General features: G+C 41.8%; 1 protein-coding gene across 3 annotated transcripts in view; it reads left to right on the top strand.

Moving 5' to 3' along the window:
* Window positions 1–25,137, top strand: part of LOC119648246 (brain-specific angiogenesis inhibitor 1-associated protein 2) — a 328,844-nt gene that overhangs the window by 115,245 nt on the left and 188,462 nt on the right. For all 3 annotated transcript variants that reach the window (XM_038049885.1, XM_038049884.1, XM_038049883.1), the window contains exon 3: window positions 13,379–13,537. In XM_038049885.1, coding sequence (XP_037905813.1) covers window positions 13,493–13,537 — 45 coding nt within the window. In that variant the 5' untranslated portion in view covers window positions 13,379–13,492. The remainder of the gene's footprint in view (window positions 1–13,378; window positions 13,538–25,137) is intronic.

The raw sequence follows: 25,137 nt of genomic DNA on the forward strand, positions 1-25,137 counted from the left end.
AGAGAAAAGATTCTTAAATTCCATGCAACTGTACTGGAGGCAACTTCTTTATTTTGAAAAACAAATCTTCGCGTCAATATTTGTCGAAGGTTTGTGCTAACTCCGAGAAAACCGCTGAGCCATACTTTATTTCTTCGAGTGCACTCCGTACCTTAGAGACGGTCCGGTAATCTTGCCCCATTGTGTCCTGATTCCAACGAAGGACAAACTGGTGCTGAGGAATTACTTTGTTTTCTACTAGACATGGTGTTGTTTTTGAAAGTAGTAGTTTTTCGAACACTTTTGAGAGGATGGTAAGTGGGCTTCAACTTCAGAGTTGAGTCTATACAGGTCTCAGAAGAGGGAAGACGAGATTTGGTTTTTACAAACTCTTCAACACCAAGGTGTTGCAAGGGGAATTGGGACACTGCGAGAGTGGTTGTTACCAATGAAAAGGCGAAAGCTGCTATACTATCAGCATCAACACTTCAAAGCACCTCGCATGGATGGCATCTATCCAGCGATGCTAAAGGAGGATATAGAGCACTTAAAGCAACTTCGAATGAACTATTTTTCGAGGGTGTCTTGCTCTGGGTTGCGTGCCTCTTGGCAGAAGGTTAAGATAGTCTTCATATCAAAGCCTAGGAAAGATGACTATTCAAATCCAAAGAACTTCAGGCAAATCAGCTTAACATTATTTTCCCTGAAATGTCTGGAGAGACTGTTTGAGCGCCACATTCGCGCGAAGGCGCTAAGGTCGCACCCACTAAATGAAAACCAACATGCTTATCACTGTCGAAAATCCTGTGAATCTGCTCTTCATTTATTGGTTTCAGAGATAGAGGATGCAACTCTGAACGGTGAGTACGCGAATGGGGTCTTCGTGGACATTGAAGGGGCTTTTGACTGTGCGCCCTTCCAAAAGCTCTGTGATGCCAGCAGAGAGCATGGTGGAGAGCACTCCAAGTGGATCTACGCTATGCTAACGCAGAGATTGTTGTGTGCTGAAGTGGATCGCTACTTAACAACGGAAGTGACGAAAGGCTGCCCTCAAGGAGGTATGCTATCGCCACTTTTGTGGTGTATGCTGATAAACTCACTACTATGCGAATTGCAAAATCTGCCAATACACGTTCAAGCTTATGCGGATGACGTGGCTGTGCTGACTGTTGGTCGAGATCTCGGAATGGTGTGTAGAAATACACAACGCGCCGGTGACTTGGTTGACAGTTGGTGTCTCAGAAATGAACTTCCAGTAAATCCAAATGAAACCACAATTGTATTATTTACAAAAAGTGCATGGTTTTTGCCTTCTTGAGATGACGGGTACAACTCTTCAACTCTCCGAAGAAGTGAAATATCTGGGAGTTATTCTAGACAAGAAGGGATAAAGATGAAACGAGCTCTCACAGCTTATGGGCTGTGTAGGTGGACCTTTGCCACGACATGGGGACTCAAGCCTCAGGTAGTAATGTGGATATATGTTGTTATCATTAGGTCGATGTTCGCTTATGCATCCGTAGTGTCGTGGTTTAGGTGAAACAAAAGATTTTTCGCTGTAAATTTGCACACTGCAAAGAACTGTGTGTCTGGGCATCACCGGTGCCATGAGCACCACATCCGGCGCAGCTCTGAATGCATTAATCAATTAGCAGCCCTAGGATTTCTCTATTCAGAGCACCGCAATGAGAGCAGCTCATAGACTAATTCGATTAGATCTATGGGAAAACAATGGACGTGGGGGGCACAAAACATTGGAAAAGTCATTGGAAGAACTGAATCTAGTTTTTACAATGGCTTCCTTCCCCCATATATCTGTTTGGGACGAACCAGAAGAATACGTGTCAGGATATACTGACGTCTTCTAAACCGATGGCTCAAAAACAGAAAATGGTATTAGAGTAGCAGTCTACCTGTCGAATAAAAACGAGAAGTGGGCTTTTCCCTTGGGACAATACACAATGATATTTCAGGTTGAAATGTATACGATCCTAAGGGTGGCAACCTGGATGATTGACGAGCGATTGAAGGGCAGGCGCATTGCAATCTGCAGCGATAGTCAAGCTGTATTGATGGCTTTGAGTAGTACTTTGATTGCTTCAAAAATCGTTCAGGAATGTAGAAACTGATTGAACTCTTTCAATACGGTGGAATTAGTCTGGGTATTTGATCATTATGGTGTGGAGAGGCTTCAACTTCCCCCATGTCCGGACCGGAATCAGCAATTGGGGTGTCAGTAAGCTTCCCATCATGAGAGGTGGCGAAACCTTAATGCTGCTAAACACACCAAACTGTTCCATTCAGAACCAAACAAACATACTGTAAAGTTTATCCCGTCGAAAAGAAGGGAGACTTGCGGAAGTATTGTGGGCATTCTGACTGATCATAATTCACTAGCTGGGCATATGCTAGGAAAAGGAATTATCCAAGATGATACGTGTCCATCCTGTAATGAGGAAGCGGAGTCCACGGAACATTTTCTGTGGACGCATCAGACATTAGATTTTTGGTGCTGATGTGCTCCAATTGATATTCCGTTAGACGGGAGATTCGAGTACAGTGGACCACTAAGGTCGAGTGCTCAGAGGCTTTGCCTCTACCCCAACTCAAACACACACACACACAGAAAAGTAGACTTATAGTCCTGTAGGATGAAACTTGAATTGATTTTTCTCAAGTTTAGGAATTATTAATAATAAACGGGACGTAACATTACGTTGAAAACGTAAATGATTGTGATCCGGTGAAGTTCCGTCAATGTCTTTCTCATACTAAGGCCATGCTTGCAACTTTCTATGGGTCCACTTTACTAGAGGAACTTGTTTAGGTCCAAATGTGGGGCATAGGTATTTTTGGGAGTATTGTCTTCACTTACGATAAATGGGAGAGAAATACCTTTTCCAGGTGTTTTCTAAATGTCGCGCTATTTTAAGCATCGCTTTTTGCCTTGCTAACGGCTCCCAAATTTTATTGCGTTCACTGAGCAAGTCTTATCAAAAGTCAGTTAATATAGTGAGTGAAAAACCTCGCAAGGAGCAATGCCTGTTCTTGTAGACCCTTGAGGGCTTCTTAAGCGATCGACTTGTAGGGGATGGTCCTTTGAGTACTTCGACTCCTCATCATGTGTCATCATACAGAAATTCATGTTCAAGATTACTACTCGGATAAGGGAATGGAGACGAACACACTGCAGCCTCGAAAAAGACGCAGACTATGCGGTTTCCACAAGTAGCTGCAAGACTCTTTCCTGTTTATTCTGTGAACAAGATAAGCGCAAATCACAAACCACTACCTCAATTGTAAAGGTACCTCCTCGCCAGTTTTACCTCAGATACTTCAGATAATCTTCTTTCCTTAAACTGAAGATATAGAAACGTTTTAATGCATCAACAATGCAAGTCCGGAGTACTTTTTCCGCTGAGATATAGGACATTTTCAACACGAATTTCAAGAATTGATTCCATGTACGAGAATTTTTCTCTGAGTAATAGTAACAAAATGCAAAGCATTTTTTTCCTTCTTGACTTCTTGATCCTTTACTCATATATATATAATGTTCCGTGAAGTCTGAATTAGACACACTTATATTCACCATTTTCGACTAAAACTACACAAAATTAATTTAATTTAATTAATCAACGGCGTACCAACCAGTATCTATCTAGGCTTGCCTTAGTGAGGAACTCCAGATATCCAGGCTTTGCGCTGAGGTCCACCAATTCGATACTCCTGACCTGCCCTCCGTCATTGCTCCATTTGGGGCAGGATCTGTCTTCTTTTTCTACCGCAGATATTGCCCTTACCGGCCTTTCGGGCTGAATCATCCTCACGCATACGGAGTAAGTGACTCACCCACCCCAACATGATGAGCAAGGTTTTATCCAAAACCCGGTGGAGGTGGTATCGCTCATAAATTTCGTCGTTAAATAAGCTACGGAATGGGTGCCAACAACCATCGTAGTTGTTACCGGTTGTAATTTTCGACCCTAGGTAGCAATGTTCTCAAAGTTGTAGTCTCCTATTCTTATTATTCTTGTTTGAACAGGGCGATCTGATGTCGCTTGTTTATTCTTCGGTGCTGACGTTGCCACCATTTCGTCTTGCCTTCATTAATGTGCCGCTCAAGATCTCGCGCTGCCAGCTCGGTTTGGGGAAGGGAGTTTGTACATCTCGGGTTGTTCGTTCGTTCGAACGGGAGAGGAGTTAGGTGGAATATAAGAGGATGGTATCTCTAGCACTAACATCTGCATCACGGATCACTTTCTTCAGGGCCACGTTGAAAAGGGCGCATGATGATCTTGAGAGTGATCCTGCTGCTTTCATCTGGCCTCACACATTGGTCCTGCTCAGCCTAGTCAGTCTTATCAGTTTCATTAGGATACCAAGTTCTTTCATGGCCATGTAAAGTTTTACCTTGGCTATGCTACCATAGGCATATCATGGTGACTTATGATTTTTAAGTCGGTGGATTGCACGGACTGTTTGTTCCATGCCTAATGGGAGTAGTATTTGTCCGTCGCCTTGGCGAAATTACATCTGAGTTGAGGTCTTATCTTAGCAATATGTAGTAAATATGGTAAAATAAGTGGTGCATAATACAGTTACCTTGAGAAGTTGAGAGTACCTGATCAATGCATTACTCTATAGATTAGTGTCTTGTGGAGATATGTATTTTGTCTAACAAGTGCGGATGCAGTGGTGTAACTTCGAAGAAGAAGAGCTTCCTTATAGTTTGCAATGGAATGTGTAAATTTACTTAATTTTTTCTGCCCACATATTGCGGCAATCTTGTCTCATCTTACCGATTCCGCCACAAAAGCGCGCAAATGTAGGTAATTGAAAAAAACTTATTTTCTGCAAAAAAAGCCTTGGAATGGAATGTACTCAATAAATTATATGCTAATAACCTGATACCAGCGCTGACAAGAGTCGCGTTGAAAGTGTTTGATTTCACTTAGAGATTGTGGAAAATGCATAAATAATAAGCATAAAAAGAACGCGCTGATTTATGTTGTACATGAATTTTATGCAGTTTAGCGCTGAGTAGATAGCGTTGCTAGGCATCCGTCGGTGATAGGGCAAGTAATGCTGCATTGTTAGTGAAGTTATGGCAGTAAATAGTGAAATGAATGACATTTTCGTACTGCGAACATGATGCGGCGTTGTTCGAAATTGCTGATGGCGCGAGGGAAGCAAAAACTACGTGAATTGCAAGTTTAGTGTGTGATTTGCAGAAAGTCACTTTTCCGTGTTCACTCCATTCGCATATTGTCTACGGAGTTTTTATTGATGTAATTAGCCTGAATACTTATTTGAATGATGCACGATTTATGCTGGAGCTTTTTCAAGTCATGATATGTAAATTTTCAATGTTGATGTTTTTGATAAAAGAGGAATCGTGAGATAATGTTTTGAAATAGAATCTCATGTCATTCGTGAAAACGAGTTCGTTTATCCTTTACGTATGAAAAATTAAGGGGTTATATACAGTTGCGTTGGTGAGAAAATTATTGCATATTCATTAAGTACATTTTCTCAAGAATATTCTTACCAAATTCCATAACGATCAGAGCATTAGGTTCGAAGTTATTGCTATTTATATTGCATTACCTCGCTACTCCAGCGTAGTTGCCTATAGATTTTTGAACCTTCACATACTAACAACAAATTTTTCAAATTCAAATTTCGGCTGAACCGTTATCAAGTTATCGTGTCACCGCAAACCAGTCCCAAAAAAGCACTCTTGGAAAGGAGCTGTAGATCCGACATTTTACATTTTTATCTTAAGAAAATGTACACAACCACTTTTTAATAAACGTTTACTAAGTTGTCAAAGAAACATCGAGGAAATGTCGTCATATCACCCACTGAAACTGTATATAACCCCTTAAAGCTGAGACAAATACTAGCCTAGTGGGGCATACATATCGCATTCACATAGTTTCAAGAGTGTAAAGGGATCTAAATTTTGTTTAAGGATAAAAAGGGAGTCCCGAGTTCGCCATTCAATGCGGACCGGACCTAATTGGAAGAAACTTCTTCTGATACCGATCCATGGACATTCTGTTATGGGTTAGCAACTTAAATCTGCCTCACCGACTTAGGTTTGAATTTATTACGCGGTTTTGTCATAAATATAATTTATAAGCACGTCGTGTTATGAGTTACATACAAGGGAGAAACAACACGTCGGTTCGCTACTTATAGGGCCAAGGTTAAGCCACGTTTGATGAATTGTCTCTGACCTTGACTAGCCCGTAATCGTATATTTTAGTGTTTTATCAACATTTCACACTCACATCATACAAATAATAAGACAACTGCTGGAACATTCATACAAAAACGAATACAAAAGTGCCAAAGCAGCCATTTTGCAGACTTAATAAAGTTGTGCCCTGTGAGTTGGGACTTAACAATGCATTCAAAGGCTTCCCTGCTTGTCGTAAGAGGCGACAAAAAGGAATAAAAATTTGCGAGCCAGCAACCTGCAAATTTTGAATCTCTACTGCTACCGAAACGTCAACAAGGCCTCGCTTAGGAAATGACCTCACGGCAACGACCTTTGGTTATCGAAAACGGATTGGTTTCTAGGAAGCTTCGTAAGTTGCGCTTTCTTGACCTACGAGCCGGTTTCTGAGAGACTTTTAACTGCAAGGTTTCGGTCCAGGTTAAGAAGGATCAAACTTCACACTTCCAATATAGTGGAGAACGATACTTTCTACGAGCAATTAAACGCAGTTCAGGGGAGACTCCTTTAATGTGACATTGTTATTGTGATGGGTGATCTGAATGCCAAGATAGAGTCTGACAACACCTTGCTCGGTCATGTGATGGGGAAACACGGTCTTGGCGACTGCAACGGCAATAGTGGAGGGCTAATGGATTTGGCCTCGTCATTGGTAGCACACTGTTAGATCACAATGCCTACCATAAGGTCAGTTGGGTTTCAATTGAGCAATCAAATCGGCCACTTCGCGGTCAGCAGTAGTTTCAGGAGTTATCTCCTGTCTGTGTAACAAGAGAGGCGCTGGCATCGGCCTGGAAAAGGATCGTCATCTGATGGTCGTTTGCTTGTTGCGTCCACCACTTTCCGCAGAGTTGCGGAACTGTGATCCCTTAATTTCAACATCGACCTCTTGTATGATCTGTCGCTCAACAGTGCGAGAACTAACTTGGTGATAGAAGGGCGGACATTCTATGAATATCGGTGCGCATTGGGTCGCCATAAAAAATGATCTTCTCTCAGGTGGTAAATAAGCCATCGGCCAGTGCCCGCGTGATGCGCTCGAAATCCGATACTGGGCGAAACCCCGAAAAGTTCAGAGTAGTGTACACCATGACAAGAAAGAATTTGCTATTGCACTGGTCGGGGAAGCCAAAGATGCCGCAGATCGCATTGATTTCAGAACTGTATACTACATCACAAGAGAACTTGAATGTGGTCACAAATTTTCCGATGATCCTGTGAACGCCGTCAACGTTCGACTTCTCATCCATGATGATAAACAGATAAACAGAAGGGGTAGAAAGAACACTTCACCATGGTTCTTAACCGTATCACATCCGATGAGATTCCTCCTCTTGTGGATGAAATGCCTAGTCACCGTAACATGCGAATACGGACTGTTCCTCCAAAAAAAATAATGTAATAATAAACGGATTTAAGCCACTAGACTTCACAGTCTCAACCCAGAGTTATTTATGACTACACCTATACTTAATGCAGATTTGCGTACAGAAATCGTCAAAATCCCAAAGAAGGGGACCCATTTCGAGTGTGGCAATCGGAGGGGGTATCTGCGTGCTCCCGAAAGCTTGGTAGACAGAGAGCAGACTGGTTTTCGCTCCGAATCCCCATGCGTTCAACCTACCGATCATTTTGAAAAAGTGCGCGGAATTTAAATCTTCGCTGGACCTCCTTTTGATTGATTTCGAGAAAACTTTCGATAGCGTGAACAGTAAGTGTATCTGGAGTGCTCTGCGTACTAGGGCATTCCCGCGAAACTAATAACTATTATAAGAGCGACATATGGTGCTGCAAAATTTCACTGCACCGGGGTAAAATCTCGAAGGGTTGTGATGTCCAAAGCGTAGTCCGCCAGGGTTGTATCCTGGCACGTATATTATTTCTTCTTGTTGTCGATGACATGTTCATGCTCCCTTGTTCAGAGGGTGTGGAGTAGTTCAATGGGCTACGACATATTCCCTCAAATACCTCGATCCGTTGATGACATCTGTTTGCTCTCTCATCGGGTAATGGATCTTGTAGAGTTGGATTGATGATAAGCACAACGAAACCAAGGTTCTCAATCTGGCGGGTCATCGTCTCTCTATATCTGCATTAATGGGCAGAGCATCGAAGGCGTCGATCAATTTATATATCTTAGGAGCGTGGTTTCTGCCGACGATGGTACTAGATTCGCTTTCTTTGCCTTGCCTAGCATCTGGAAATGCAGTTATCTCAACACTAAAATCAAGTTGAGATTATTCTATGCTGGTGTTTTATCGTGTTGTTATATGGAAGTAGCAGGGATGAAGGGCAACCATAAATGCCTCCATGGCGCATAAGTAAAGTACATAGCATTACTCCAACTATGAACAATCTTTCTTCAAGCTCAACTTAGAGTCTATCATCACCATCAAATATTTTTTGCTTTTTGCGATTATAGCAAACCCTTCCTCACTCATTGGTGTAATCTAATCCACCGAGTGTTTTGGGCTAACAACCATGGCGGGGCAAGCATGCTTCTGTGCAATAAGAACCGCAATATGCATTACATTCCATGATAGCTGCCGTGTGGTATCTTATTGCAACGATGTATTCCCCGGCCTCATTGCCCCACATATCTCTGGCTTGAAACCAGAGATACGTCTCCTCAGAAAGGCAATGTTTGACAATCTTTACCACGCAGGGCCTTTTTCTAATTTAAGTTAACAGTTGTACAGTGAGTTTGACGAAGAGAAATCATTTTCAGTAGTGGATATGAATCACAATTCTCAAGTATGTTCTGTGAACAGAGCGATATGAAGCTTTTTCTCCGCCGGCTTATGACGCTTGGGTGTCTATACCAATATCTGCTTTTCTTGTTCATTTCCATTGATCAGCAAGGCAATTTATTGATTTTGTCCATGGCAATATCATCTAGTTCCGCGCCTACCTTTTTTTAAGTCTCCACGTCCCTTGTTGGGGCTCTACTCCCCTTCATAGGCGTTAGGACCATTTTTACTCTGCTATTAAATTTAGACGTACATCTCGCTTCCCTTGTTTTCTTAGGGTAACCGCGTTGCCTGCTGGGATTTGCCTTTTCCTGTTCCTATTTGGTGTTTCTTCATCGGATTCGCCTGTCTGATATCTCTTGTCGTGACCCATATCATCTGGTGAATATTCATCCTTTCGTTGATGAATTTTGAATTTGGATGTGATTAGATGGTGTGACTTTGGAAAGCACTCTTTTTCCTCTTATGGCACTATACCGAGGTTGGATAGATAGTTACGCAATCGTAAGGCGAGTCCTTATTACTTGGAGTTCGGCTTCGGACAGGATAATAACAGCGAGATTCCGATCCCGAATGTAGAAGATTATTATACTACAGTGTTAGACACCAATGGAGCTTGCGATACACACGGGAAGGAGTTTTCTACGAGTAATTGACCGCAGTCCAACAGTGGCTTCCTAAAGCTAATATTATGATCATGATGGGTGGTCTGACAATACCTTGCTCGACATGCAATGGGGAAACGCAGTCTTGGAAAGCGTCATGACAGAGGTTTGTATATTTTTGCGGCTTCCACCGCCTCGTTATTTGTAACACATTATACCAGCACATAACCTGCCATGACTGAGATTTATAAGCTGTCTTCTGGATGTGTACAATCAGAAGGGCGCCGATATCTACCTCGGAGATGAGGATGGGCTGCTTCTACTACTTCCCGCAGTGTTCGAGAGCTGCGATACCCCAAGTTTAACAACGACCATTTAGGTGATCTGGCTGACGTTTGACAGAGGGAGAGCTATCTTGTTGACTGAACTGCTGATACGTTAGATAGTCCGGCTGAAAATGTTGATGACTATTACATTCGTCGTCGGCTACGTACCGAAGAGGTGTCACAAATGCTAGCTAAATCACTGAAACAGGTCGATGTCCATTTGCATTAAATTGAAGAGCAATTATGTTCTAACCATAAATGGCATCACGGAATTAATTTCCATGTGATTTTTCGATGGTTCAAAGTGGGAGGTAAACGATCGACTCTTCATCCAGGATGATGAATAACTGCAAATTTAGAAGGAGCACTACGGTTCTCAAATGTGTTACATCCGATGAACTTCCGTCTGTCCTGGATGAAATGGTTAGTCACCGGAACTTACTGATACGGATTGCTCTTCGAAATAGAAGTGAACACCCTTCCGATCACTTTGGAGCAGTGTGCGTAGGTTAGATTGTCATCTGCTTCTGACAGGAAGTTAATACGGATCCGTGCTGATGTTTTTCCTGTACTACTATATGGGAGTGGCACATGGAAAGTGATCGTCACTGTCACTCGAAACACTGGACCTGATACAATTTCAAACAGAGTTTTTGGCCGCATGGGCCAGATTCCCGTAAAGGTTTATGCCAGAAAGCAAAAGTGGTTCTCCATTTCTGGCTACGCCATGCAATCCACTACTGCGAAGTTGGCCAACGAAGATTATAAGGCTGTAGAGAACGCAAATGAAAGCGATGAAATAAAGACAAGAAGTTAGCTGACGAATAAAAATAACTCCCCGAGTCATCCCATTCTAAAGTCAAAACACATATATATAAGCGGCATATTTTGTTTTCCTGCAACGTGAGTGGTGTATATGGTACCACTACGAGTTCTGAGAAATCCATGATGTGCCAGAAGTTTCCACCATGATATGACCGGAAAGGCTCTAATGAACTGATCATCTGACGAAATGAGCCCAAAACCGGGACAAGGGCAAAAAAAATTTATTATATTGGGTCTAGATAATTGGAGAACGCGGTCACTGGACCGTGGCAGTTGGAGGCAATCTTGAAGGAGGTCAGGGCCGAAAAGGGACTGTAGCGTTGCGAAGAAGATGAAATGAAAGACATAGATCTTTTAGGAACAGTGAGGGAAGTAGACACTGCTAACTTTGGTTGCAATTGATGTTGTGTGCATAACCTCTCAACTTTTTGTAATATCTAACAGTTGGGCTGAAAAGTTTGTAGGTTAACATTGAAAAAAATTTTTTTTTATAAAATTTGATTTCATTATTCATTGTAGTTGCCTTCGAGGGCGATACAAGGATTACAGCGGGGTTATAATTTTTCGATACGATTTAAAAGTTCGAAACGATTTAAAAAATTCCATACGATTTAAAAATAGTACGATTTGTTTTTAGCTTTAAAACAGGTCCCAGTTTCGGCGATTTTCTCTTCACCGGCGCTAAATTTCTTTTCAGCGAGCATTTTCTTGAGGTCTGAGAACAGCAAAAGTCGCTCGGGGCCAGATCTAGAGAATACGGTGGATATGAAAGCAATTCGAAGCCCTATTCATGCAATTTTGCCATCGTTTACATTAATTTTTGAGGCAGTGCATTGTCTTAATGAAACAAAGCTTTCTTTTTCTTCAAATGGGGCCCTTTTTCCGCAATTTCACTCTTCAAACGCTCCAATAACATTAAGTAATAGTCGTTGTTGATGGGTTTTCCCTTCTCAAGGTAGTTGATCAATATTATACCATGGGCATCCCAAAATACTGATCCCATAGCCTTGCCAGCCGACTGTTGCGTCTTGCACGCTTGTTGTTACATCATCGTCATCAACGGCGTAACAACCGGTATCCTGTGTAGGCCTGCTTTAATAGGAACTTCAGACACCCCGGTTTTGCACTGACGTCCGTCAATTCGGTATCCCTAACAGCTGTTTGGCATCCTAACTTACGCCATCGCTTCACCTCAGGCAGACTCTGGCTGGTCTTCTTTTTCTACCATAGATATTGCCCTTATAGACTTTGCGGGCTTGATCATACTCATCCATACGAATTAGGTGACACACTCACCTCAATCTGTTGAGCCGAATTTTATCCACGATCAGACGGTCGTGGTATCACTCATAGATTTCGTCGTTGTGTTGGTTACGGAATCGTCCATTCTCATGTAGGGGGAGGATTCTTTTCTCGAAGGCGGCCAACAGTTCGTAATTTTCCTTGCTAAAAATCCAGGTCTCCGAGGAATGCATAAGGACTGGCCAGATCATAGTCTTATACAGTAAGAGCTTTGACCCTATGGTGAGACGTTTCGAGCGAAACAGTTTTTGTAAGCTGATATAGGCTCTGTTGGCTGCCAACAACCGTGCGCGGATTTCGTCATCGTAACTGTTATCGGTTGTGATATTCGATCCCAGATGGGTGAAATTTTCAACGGTCTCAAAGTTGTCGTCACCTATCTTTATAGTTTTCGTTTGACCAGTGCGATTCGATGTTGTTCGTTCTTTGGTTTTTGGTGCTAACGTTGTCGCCATGTACTTCGTCTTGCCTTCATTGATGTGCAGCCCGAGACTTGGCGCCGCCTGCTCAATTGAGATGAAGGTAGACTGTACATCTCGGCTTGTTCTTCCCATGATGTCGATATTGTCAGCGTAGGTCAATAGTTGGGTGGACTTGAACAGGATGGTACCTCTTGCATCGACATCTGCATCGCGAGTCACTTTCTCCAAGGCCAGAGGACACATGATAGGGCATCCCCTGGTCTTAGACCGTTGTCGATGTTGAATGGTGTTGAGGGTGATCCGGCTACTTTTATCTGGCTTCGCACATTGGCCATGGTCAGCCTCATCAGTTTGGTTAGTTTCGTAAGGATATCGAATTCTCTCATGGCCGTGTACAATTTTACCACGTTTTGTTAAATGCTGGCGCTTTTAGCTCCATCTCATGCTCATCCCAATGGTTGCACTACTGTGGATGTCGTTTTCTTCGATCATTTTGTGTTCATTTGTTAGCTTTTAAGGAAATAATCTTTGTATCAATAAGTACATTTCGCAGGCTGCTATATACATAAATTCCGGCAAATATTGCAGACCATGATACCCCATTGGAACTTTTTTTTCAATAAAAGGCAGAAATGTGTGTTGGATTTTATAGAGCCATTCATTTAGTCTTCTAAATGTTATTCTTTGTATTTTTGTATACATTTAAAAGTGAAAACTATTCCGTCGCAATTCCATATACTGAAAATAAGCTCATTTCAATTCCGACTAATCATCCCATAAACAATCGAAAAGCAAACTCTAAATAAGGAAAGCGGAATGCATCTGCATCAATCACGTTCCTATTCACATGAATTTCATTAATTTTCTACTAATCAAGGAATAATTTTATTGATGGCATTATCAATTCACTTTCTATTTGCAGAAGAGAACGAGTCAGCATTCGAACATCGAGCGCTTGCTAATGATGTCGAAATGATATGGTTCGGCGTCATCTCAACATCACAATTGGAATAAAATCAAAGCTTCATCATTAATCATGGACACCGACGAAGTTATCAAACTTGTTGACGGGGTGTATAAGGTAAGCCTGCATAAATAAAATATCACAATGGACTTTGAATAATACGAATCCAGATTGGAATTCAAATTAACACTTCTTCGGGCGGGTCAAGTACCCAAGTCGGTCCGCAAATGCATACTTAAAATTATTTGCCTGTGTTGGGATTTATTTTATGATCATGATCTGAATTAGTAATCTGCATTCGTACTGTACCAGTGTGAAGGTCAAAGCGATCAAGAGCTGCTTTTCCTCTAGGAAGGTCAAAGATGATATAATCCGAGTGTTTTGTAATAGGCGGGACAATATTTGGATTTGACTTGGATGGCACTGGTTTAGATTTCCATTAAATCGTTTTATTGCGCAATCAACACGTGGTCATTACGAAAAAGTGAGAGGCTCGGCCAGCACGCAAGCCACAGGGTTGATCTTATCCATTCTGATGTGACCACTCAGTTGAATACTTTCGTAACAAAAATTAAACCTCCAGCTAAGAATTAAGTGCCTGTCAATTGTCCTAAAACCATCATTGGAAGGTAACGTGCTAAACGTTCAATTAAAACAATGATTGCCCTAGTCCATTATAAGCCGTTGCTTGGGGCGGCAGGGTTAAAAGTACAAATCATTCCAAAAGATGATACATCTGTTGTAAAAGTATCTTTCACTCTATTACATATGTGCATATCAGTGATGATTAGATTCCATCCGAGGTGATTGTGTTTATTGGTCGAATAGATAGTTTTATGTCTGCCGAAAAGTAAAAGTGTTCATCACAACACCAATCGAAAGGTTGCCAAAAGTTCAAGAAATCATTTAGAGGGTAGTTACATTCATATGTGTTGAATATCTGCAATTTGCACGCTTACATTTACCAATCTTTAATCTATGCTACCTCGGAAACTAACGAGGCCATAATGAATGTAGCAATTAGACCTTACAGTGCTCCGCGAAATGTTTTATTTTTTGCACTACGCTTCCCATTCATCGATTAAAAATATTGTTACGTAAAAAATCAAAGTCTAGCTTACATTTAAGTGAAAGCAAACGATCAATTTACTTGGGTTCTCACAACCGAAAAAGCAAGGTGTTAGTGGCGTGGCACGCTAATGCCTGGCTCACCTGAACTGCTGCTAAAAGCCTTCTGCTGAAATTATAATTCCGGGCGTTATACATTTTTTCCTCACTCGGTTAAAGAAATAAATCATAATTGTGCTGAAAAGTTCAGGTAATCGACAAAAAGAGCTACTCATCCGTTTAATACTGTGCTTGATAAATTTCAAGGTAGTCGTGGGTGTGAATTCCATTTGAATAAATGGCGGTGTCGAGATGGGGAAAAAATTGGGTGTAGTTTCTTGTTGCATCAGAGGTATCAGATTTCAACGAATAAGTGCAATGGATACATTTATGTGATGAGATCGATACAGTGAAGTGTTTTTGACAAAGAATACATCATATTGCAATATCCCGCCCACAATTTGTTAAAGATATTCGTATCTCTTCCTCTTGTGCAACATATGTATATGCGCATTTGAATGCGAATAGTTTAATTTCGAGAATTGCATTTAAAATCAAGATGGGATCAAGGGTTGCGGAACATTTGAAGAAGGCGTTTCTAATATTTGATGATGATCTCTCATCGGAAATACCAATTTATGGAATTGCGTAACAATTTTCGAAGACCATCGATATGCGAATGCGTATAAATTTCAAAAATGCTTTTAATGTGAATACATTCTCCAGCATTAAGTGGTTCTTAATTCACTCAAGGAGCAATTCGTCAGATTAGTGTATGAATCATCAATAGTCCTACAAAGGTGCATTAATTAATCATTTGAATTTTCAACTGTGTAATGAATTTATTGCAGGAGATAACCAAATTATCGCCTGGGCTTTTCTGAACCTCGAAAACAAACCTAAAATTCACAGAAGGGAGAACGTCGAATTCTGACCAACCAGGTCCGTCAGTAATTATGTACATTTTGTAATTATGTGATCCAATCTATGCAAACCGGACACCGCAAACCAATCAAGGTGTTAAGTGGAAAACAGACAAATACTCTGCGGGATGAGATGAGATTTTTCATGGAGGAGGACATGGGAACTGCGGCACCTCCAAGTGCGGCTTTTCTCAGAGAAATCAAACACGAGGGGATCGAGTTTCTGGCGGTACGGTGTGGGGGAAACCCCGTCACTCGCGGACTGCCGCATACGCTTCAAACTGTTTTCCATACCACAATAGACTAATTTTATGTCGAAAAATATAAAGATTGGTCAAATCAATCTGCAGCATGCCAAAGGTCCCTCCTACCTGTTAGCAGCGAGAATGTGAAAGCTGCAGGATTTCTCCTATATCTTTCTGATGCAAGAGCCGTGGGTTCGATTTAACAGAATCTGTGGCATTGGATCAGTAAAGGGAGCTAGGATCTTCTACGATGAAAGATCCATAAGACCGAGAGATGATGCCAAGACGGTTAGAGGCAACCATGTTGAGACAGTACTGTTCCCAGGACTTAGCTCATCATACAATACCAGATAAATGGCGAGAGGAAAAACATCATAGTTGCCTCCGCTTACTTACCTTATGATTCTTAGTATCCTCCACCGACGCAAGAGCTTAGGGATCTGGTGGCGTATGCAGAATCAAGTGGTCTCGAACTCTTAATAGATTGTAATGCGAATGCTCAACATATTTCCTGGGGCAGTAACAAATGCAATCCAAGAGGAGAGAAGCTGTTTGATTTCATCACTTCAGCTGGTCATATGACTGCAAACGTAGGGTGCGCCCCTACATTCGTGGGACCGAGGAGAAGCAAAGTAATTGACCTAACAATTTGTACCTCAAAAGTGTTGGAGTTGATTACACACTGGCGAGTGCTAGACGAGGTCTCACTGTCAGATCACCGATATCAGGAATTCAATCTGACTATTGCGGGTGAACAGTCTACAGTACAAAGACGGAACCCTAGGAAAACGGATTGGACAAAGTTCAATGAACTTTTTGACAATAAAGTACAGTTCCCTAGGCGACTAAGGGGTCCTTTGGCACTGGAAGATGAATTGAAAATTCTTAACTGCACACTTTTAGAGTGCTATGAAGAGGCTTGTCCTATTTCCCGAGCCCAAAGCGGTAAAACGGTTCCCTGGTGGAACTTCTGAACCGTGCTTGCAAAAGTAATAAGAACGAAAACTGGTTAAATTTCAGGAACTCACAGTGCGAATACTGAGACTGGAGACTGGATTCAGTACAGACCCTCCTGGAAGTACACCACCCAGGAGAACGGGTGAGAGAAGTGGTAGGGGCAGAGTTGACGGTTCTTGCAACCCCTTCAACACGCAAGTGCTGCAAGGGGAACGGGAACCCTGCGAAAGCGGTTATTACCCATGAAAAGGTGAAAGCTGCCATACTGTCCTTTGAACATTTCAAAGCACCTGGCATGGATGGCATCTATCCGGCAATGCTAAAGGAATATATGGGGCACTTAGAGTGACCTCTAAGAAATATTTTTCGAGAATGTTTTGCTCTGGGCTACGTGTCTTCCTCTTGGCAAAAGGTTAAGGTAGTCTTCATACCGAAACGTGGGAAAGTTGACTATTCTAATCCAAATAACTTCAGACAGATCAGCTTAACTTCATTCTTGCTGAAAGGTTTGGAGAGACTGGTGGAGCGTCACATTCGTGGAAACGCATTTAGGTCACACCCACTTAGTAAAAACCAACATGCTTACCAGCGTGGAAAGTCCTGTAAGTCTGCTCTTCATTTTTTGGCTACAAAAATAGAGGATGCAACTTTGAATGGTGAGTACGCCATGAGGGTGTTTATGGACATTAAAGGGGCGTTTTACTGTGCGCCTTTTCAAAGGCTTTGTGATGTCGGAAGAGCGCATAGTGCTGATGATGCTTTAATTAAGTGGATCCATGCTATGCTAACGCAAAGACTGCTGTGCGCTGAGGTGGGTGTCGATCGCTATCTAACAGCAGAAGCAATGAAAGGCTGCCCCCAAGGAGGTATGCTTTCGCCACTTCTGTGGAGTATGCTGATCAACTCACTACTATGCGAACTGCAAAATTTGCCCATACACGCTCAAGCTAATGCTGATGACGTGGCTGTGCTTGCTGTTGATCGGGATCTTGAAACTGTGTAGGAATATACAACGGGCCGTAGATTTGATAGACAGTTGGTGCCTCAGACATGGTCTTTCAGTTAATCCAAATAAAACTACAATGTTTTTATTCACAAAAAGGAGAAAACTGGATGGACTTTGCCTCCCTGAGATGAGGGTCAACTTTCCAAAGAAGTGAAATATCTGGGAGTCACTCTAGATAAAAAACTTCTTTGGAACAAATATGTAGAAGTAAAGATGAAACGAGCTCTCACAGCTTATGCGCTGTGCAAACGGACCTTTGGCTCGACATGGGGACTCAGGCCGATGTTCGTATATGCATCCGTAGTGTGGTGGGTTAAGGTGAGACAAAAAGGTTTTCACCGTAAACTAGCCAGTGTCATGAGCACAACATCCGGCGCAGTTCTAAGTTTGCAGCCCCTGGATATATTTATTCGAAGCACTGCAATGACAGCACTTCATAGACTAATTCGATTATATCTATGGGGAAACAACGGATCGGGGGGGAGGCACCGAGCATTAGAAAAGTTATTGGGAAGACTGAATCCAGTTCTTACAATGTTTTCCGATTCTGGCCATACATCTGTTTGGTAGAAGATATGACGTTCCCCTGAAATGCAGAGAGAACTGGGAAGTCCTAGCGGAATGCGTGGCGGGATATACGGAAGTCTTCTACACCGATAGCTCAAAAACAGAAGAGGATTCTGGAGCCGGAGTCTACTTCTCGAATAAAAATGAGAAGTGGGCTTTTCCTTTGGAACAATATGCAACGGTTTTTCAAGCCGAAATTCATCCGATCCTAAGGGCGGCAAACTGAGTGATTGACGAGCGGTTGAAGGGCAGACGCATCGCAAGCTGCAGTGATAGCCAAGCTGCATTGAGGGCGTTGAGTAGTCCTTTGATCACCTCGACAATCGTTCAGGAATGCAGAAACCGTTTGAACTCTAGAATCAATACGGTGAAACTACTCTGGGTACTACCTGATCATTGGAGTATCAGTAGCATTGGCTAAGTCTGTTTTCAAAAACTAGGAACAAGCTTCCCACAATGACAGGTGGCAGAGCCTAAACGCTGCTCGGCACACCAAACTTCTCCTGGCAGAACCGAACATGCGTACCGCAAAGTTTATCCTGTTGAAAAGCAGGAGGACTTGCACGTGTATTGTATATTGTATTGTATTGTGTATTACGTATCCCTCCTGTAATGAGGAAGCGGAATCCACGGAGCATTTACTATGTGAATGACCCTAACTAACGGAAATCCTGCGATACGTTAACGAATCCGGAATATTCCGTTAGACGGGGTGGCGAGTACAATGGACCAACACGGCCTGAGTGTTCAGAAGCTGTAGCTTCTCCCCCACGACCCACACACACACAATTATGTACATATGTGCAGCTGCCTAAAACTGTCTATCCACGCCCACTGGAAGGGGACAGTTTTGGTTCTCGGAGTCGTCTTACAAAATTTTTACAGTGCCTCATATTGCCCCCGGTTTCGGGGCCCACAGCTTTTTTCTTGAAGGGGGACTTGGAACACACCAGCTTTGTAGTGCCGACTGGCTCCATGATATTTGAATCATCTTTGTTTCTCTATTTATTTGTGGCGGGCTGATACAAACATCCACCTCATTGTTCGTACCATTTCTCTGTTCCTACTAGTTAGGCCTTTTTATCATCTCGACTATTCCTTTTCCAATTTGCTCTATCTCTTCACGACTTCATAAAATTGAAAATCAACTTATATGATATTATTGAAATTTACTTCAAGGTTTTTACCCAAAACCCTTCAACCTTAAAACCCTTCGCCCAAATTCTATTTAGTAATTATAAAATTGTATACATTTGAGACCAGAAATGATGAATGATTGACCCTTTTATACTTTCTCATTCCCATGATGTGTGCATTTCAATACAACGCTATGTGAATTTCCTTACTAGCGCACAATGAAATGCATTTTGCCTAAGCGAGTTGGCTTAGAAAATATAAAAAAGTTAATGAGTACGGTGCCAAAAAAATTTCCGGAAGTGCATTGTCCTATCTGCATCCAGGCAAGTGTAGCCAGAGCCTTGGGCGTGTGGAAGGCCAAGTGTTCGATCGATCGTTCGAGAGAAAGGACAGTTGATAATTTGCCCGGACGGTCGTTTATTTAATCGATCCAGGGAAGCTTTAGATCCGACTGATGATTTAGTTTTGGGGAGTCAAGGTGAGAAGACCGAAAACGCAGGATGTCATGCATTGATGCAGACGTTTCACAAATACGTGTAAATCAAATAAACAGCCAATTCGAAGTCACCATTGATGAAACTTCTTTTACACCTTGTATCAAAACTAGATTATCGACCATAAGGAATTTGTTGCGAAAAAGAAGGCGGTCATTTTCTTTACTAGCTATGTGGACTGTGTTGCACACAATTAATGCGAATGCGATATAACCTTGTTCTCTATATCAGTAAGTTTCGGAAATTTGTCATGTAATGATATACATTCCGGGTAAGTTCATATGTCCCGTTAAAATTTAAAATTGAATGGAAGTAAATTGGAATTCGGGCTGCGAAGCCTTAGAACTCTAGCTGCAAATAATTATGTTAATGATGCAAAAATTAATCAGGAGCTACGGTTCATTTTGCCTTGTGGGGCATTTTGGGCGGGATTAGAGCCTATCTCGCCAAAGTTTGACTTATCAGGCATATGAGTAAAGACAGATTGGGTGACAAGGTACATATCGATGCATATTTGCATATGTTGGCACCATATATTTTGGAGAATTGATTAATTAGACTTGAAATGAATATTTCATGTTAGTAATGAAAAATTTCCCCTTATAATCCTGAATACTCCTATAGAGATTTACAGGTCAGTGAAACAATTCAAAATGGGTAATAATGTTATATCTGTTCCGACGTTGTTATCTCGTAGTAGGAGCGGATGATAAAGAAGCTCATTCCCTCAGTCCATCTTATCTGGTGCCTACGCGAAGTAATCGAAACAAATTGTGGCGAAACAGCTGCAGTAGGTGTAGCCATACTCCTGGCCATCATAGCGCCTAGACGTAAAACCGCCCCGCGATTAGCAGTTTCAACACCGTGCTGTCAATTACGGGATCCCAACCCTAACACCAAGTCTGACAGCTCCCGTCAGTTAACCGTCTTAAGTTTCTCCTTCTCCTCATTTTATGGATTTTCTTTTTATACCTAACCGCCAGGAATAGCAATAGCCGTCTTAGTGAGTAACCTGTGAGACAACAAAGTTCCTGTACTTTTCATGTCTACCCCCTGAGACGCAACGGTGGTCTCTAGTCATTCAGATTGAAGGTATCTATTCCTCATCCTTGGAACTGGTTATGATTTTTTTATTAATTTATTATTTTAGTTTATTATATTTTTATATTTCACGCTTACTATTTTCTTTATTATTTTGTTTAAGATTATCGATCCAACAATAGAAAAATCAAATTCGAAGGAATCTAATTTTATACATAATTGCATGACCTCTTCCTCCCTTCTTTTTAACTCCGCCTAAAGCTCATACTACAAAAGGGGCATCTCTATAATCAATAGGTGGAAGATGCCAAGGCAGGAAGGAGAGCCCATATCTTACAACACATTAACTCCACAGGCAGAAGGGACGAAGATATGATCCGTCCTGAATCTTTCCTCTACGATCGCAGCCTGTGTGCCACTAGGCCGGTCCTAATCAAGCTTCGCACATTTTCCCCAAAATTGAAATTTGAGATCCTGATGCGATTCCAACTCATCATACCTAATGCACGCGAATTTTTCTGGTAAAGGACGGAAGTGTTCAGATGCATCCCCTTCATTCTCGAGCCTGAATAGTGCTGGGGAGTGCAAATGCATGTTGACAGGACACTTCAGTTGAACTGCATTTAGATGCTGGTGCACTTGTACGGTCAGCTTTCGCCACTTCTTTTATTTTTGGGATAGTTTTGCCCTCGATACGACAGCTTCTCAAAATATAATAGCATGGCAGTTACTAATAGAGAGGTCCAAATGAACCCAGAACTGAAATTAAACATGAATCTCACAACTGATAACCGAGATCTGCTGGCGAAGCGCAAATCTTCCACGGTCCAGGTGTGTCAAGTCCATCTCCATTTTGAAATTTTTTGTCTAGCTCAACAATTTAAAATGTCGCGTTCGTACAGCCCTCCTCGTGTGCTAATTGGAAAGGCGAAGGTCCATAAATACAAAAAACTCATTGCAATAAAATGAAAATCTATACTATTTAAAATAGTAAGCCATGGAAATATAGAGCGAAACTTTTGACCTACTAGATCTTTCTTCAATGATTCAAACGAATTGCAAATTACAAGCAACAAATCTGCCTGATATATGCTCTAGGCAAGAAATTTTTGGCTTTGTTCCAGGTTAAGCTTCATATTATTATGAAATAAGTCGGCCCGGATTTGATACGCAGCTTTTGTTTGTCCGGCAGTTGACAGCAGCTCCATACCAACTGGCTTGATATGGTGTTACTATCCAATGTTGGGAGTAATTTTTCTGCTTCAGTAAAATTACGTATATCTCCGCCCGAAATATGGTCGTTAATTTTGTGGCAACCACACCAGTTTCACAATCCAGTTTTCCAAAAATACTCCTGAATCCAATCCGCCTTGTATGGCTGACCCGTTGGTCAAGATTATTATATCTGTAATCCCAAACGACTCGCAACGAATTATCCCCCATTCTTCTGTTATAGTATCCTAGCTACAAAACATATGACCAGGCACCATAACCACTTGATGCTTACCCAGAGACCACAAGATTAGACGCCTTTCCCCGGTACAATGGGGTCAAGGCTACATGCGTTAGTTACACGAAAAGTAGAGTTGACTTTCAGAGCCCCGGTTTTGTATGAGCAACTTTATGTTGTTAGCAAATTTCAATTTCGTCCACCAGAAGACAGATTCAAACATCCAAATGGGCTTTATTATAGGCTGCCTACAGTAAAGTGGTCACCTGGAAATGTACATATCCTTACTGGAGCTACTAATCTTTCCAGTCTTATTATGTGGAAATTATGCTGAACATTCCACGGACAAAACGATCATAGTTGCGGAAAAAGGATCACATCGGGAAACAATTCTCAGGGATGCTTTGAATGGGGTAGCCAGAAGAGGTATGCAATACAAAGCACCATAAAGCAGTGTTTGTCGAAGTAGGGTTTATCATCAAAAGTTATACTAAGACTTTAGATAGAGTTCCGGTATGGCAAAGGTTAGTCGCGAAGATACTAGAAAAATGGAATGACAGGGGATTTAAAACACTTGCCCAGTGGAAGGAATTTGCTTACTTTTATTGCCACCTCTAGATTGTCTCTGTTCGAGTGTAGAAGCACGCAATCTATTGGCGAAGCTATAGACGAAAAAGCTCAGTATCATCAGGAAGTGAGGAGAGAGAGAAAGTCGTTGATGAAGAATCAAAATAATAGTGGGCCCAAATACATCAGAGTAGAGGGATTAGCAACTATAAAAAAAAAACTGTGATGTCATCTATTCCCGCAGGTTTCTGTCTATAAAATAAGTTGAATGCCTTAACTCCATCTCCATGTTAAAGTTCAGTTTCTAGACTGACAGTAGACCCTGGTTATCGTCCCTGGGCTGTGCTTTGGGGTATGCCCGGGAAGTGAATTTCAAGCAGATAGTTTCTCTACCGAGCTGTGATACCCCATGGGTTAGCCAGAAGCGACTGAAGATACTTCCATGCCCGCTATAATCAATACCCCTGCTTTCAAAAAGTGGCATACTGTCCGTTAAGGCTCCGTCGCCTCCGCTCTCCGACTAGTGCCACGGTGCCAGGGAATGCCAGCGAGATACTGACCACTTCAGGTATTGAAGATTGTGGAAGAATCACTCAAGCTGGCATCCGCGTATGCTAATAGGTTGCATCATCTACTGTTGATTTGGGGATATGCTGGGTATAATATCGCATTCTGCTTTAATTTCTGGCAACCTCATCCTCGTCTTAGGGTAAATAGGCAGTTCACCAAGCAATCTCTTTACGTCCATGCTGAGTTTTATAAATAATTTGGCCTTTGTGATGTTCCTCCCTCACAGGACGTTAAGCAGGATACCTTGATCTAATCCTTTTGTTACAATATATATACAATTTATGTAATGTAAATAAATGTATACCTACAATAGAGCAGCATGTTTGAAGTTTACGCCGTCTCCGCCCATTAATAAACAATAGTTACTTAGTGAGGTGTATTATTGTTTAGCAGCAAGCAGCTGGAGCTGCTTTAGTATGCTACAACTGAATTATATTTAAGAAATGTTGTACTTCGTCTATGATTTAAATTGAAATGTAAAACGACACTTTTAACCTGACTGATCTAAGCCCACAAAAAAGTGGGCAACTGGTTTGTTCCCGAATCTTCTTAACGTCAATTACAGGAACGTCGAGTGATAGAAAAGTTCAAAGCATCAGTTCCTTTCCCTAATCTACTATTTGTCAACATGCAGGTAGCTGTGTCGAGGTAGTTCTAGACATCCTGTAGTTCCTTATCGCTATACGTTCCTCCTCTGGAAGACAATCAAAGTAGTTATTGAATAACGAAAGCTTAGTGATCCTCTTCAGGGTTGGCCGCCGATACCCCACATATTGTTGAAGGAGGAGTGGTATTATCTTCTTCAAACACCCATGCTTTCATCGACAAAGTTTAGCCAATTGAGATGAGCTTCCTCCTAAGCTGTTTGCATCTCAGACTATTTCAATTCGATAGATTGATGTCGCCCAAGACCTATCTATCGGCTTTGAAAGCATTAGAAGCAATTAAGAAGTTAGCCATTGCAAACTGAACCTTCTGTGGGGTTATTTGGGTTGAAAAGTTATTATCATCAAAAGAACACTGCTGCTTCAGTTTACTTTGAGCCTTGATTCCAGGAAGGATCCTTTCTTTTTAACCATGATAAAACCCGAGGGTTATATTTTGCCGCAATTGGTTTCCACGAATGCGGTTTGCCAGAAAGTCTTGTTTCACCCAGAGAAAAACAAAAGATTCCGAAGGCAAACGCTTACCCGTGGGTAGAACTTTAGTCACAGCTGATGACGTCGCTGGGAGTTTATTGTCAGAAATGTTAATAAGAGGAGCCTGGTTGAACTGGTCTGTTATAGGTTAGTCCTGGATTGACCCTCAGTTGAATAAGTAGAGAGTCGGAGTCTAGACTCAAGTTCTACATGGTTGAACTCACGATTGCTTCCTCTTCTATTTTCTATTGGCGTTGCTTTTGTAATTGACTACCTTAGCCTTTCCTTTACCGGGTAAAGTAGGTCAACTTGGTAGAGCCACTTTTCGCCGAAACAAAGCTGATTGGAACTATATCTTTCGTAGCAATCAGAGTTCACGGTTTGCTGCCACATTTTAACATCCGTGAGCGCACAGACCTCACCACAGTAGTCATACCTTGGTCTGGAGTACGATTACTGCTTAACTCCAAGTTTCTCCCTTACTAGGCTCCCTCACCCGGGCAAGGTAGGAAAT

This window comes from Hermetia illucens, chromosome 2 (genome assembly GCF_905115235.1).
Source record: "Hermetia illucens chromosome 2, iHerIll2.2.curated.20191125, whole genome shotgun sequence".
Taxonomy (NCBI): Eukaryota; Metazoa; Arthropoda; class Insecta; order Diptera; family Stratiomyidae; genus Hermetia; species Hermetia illucens.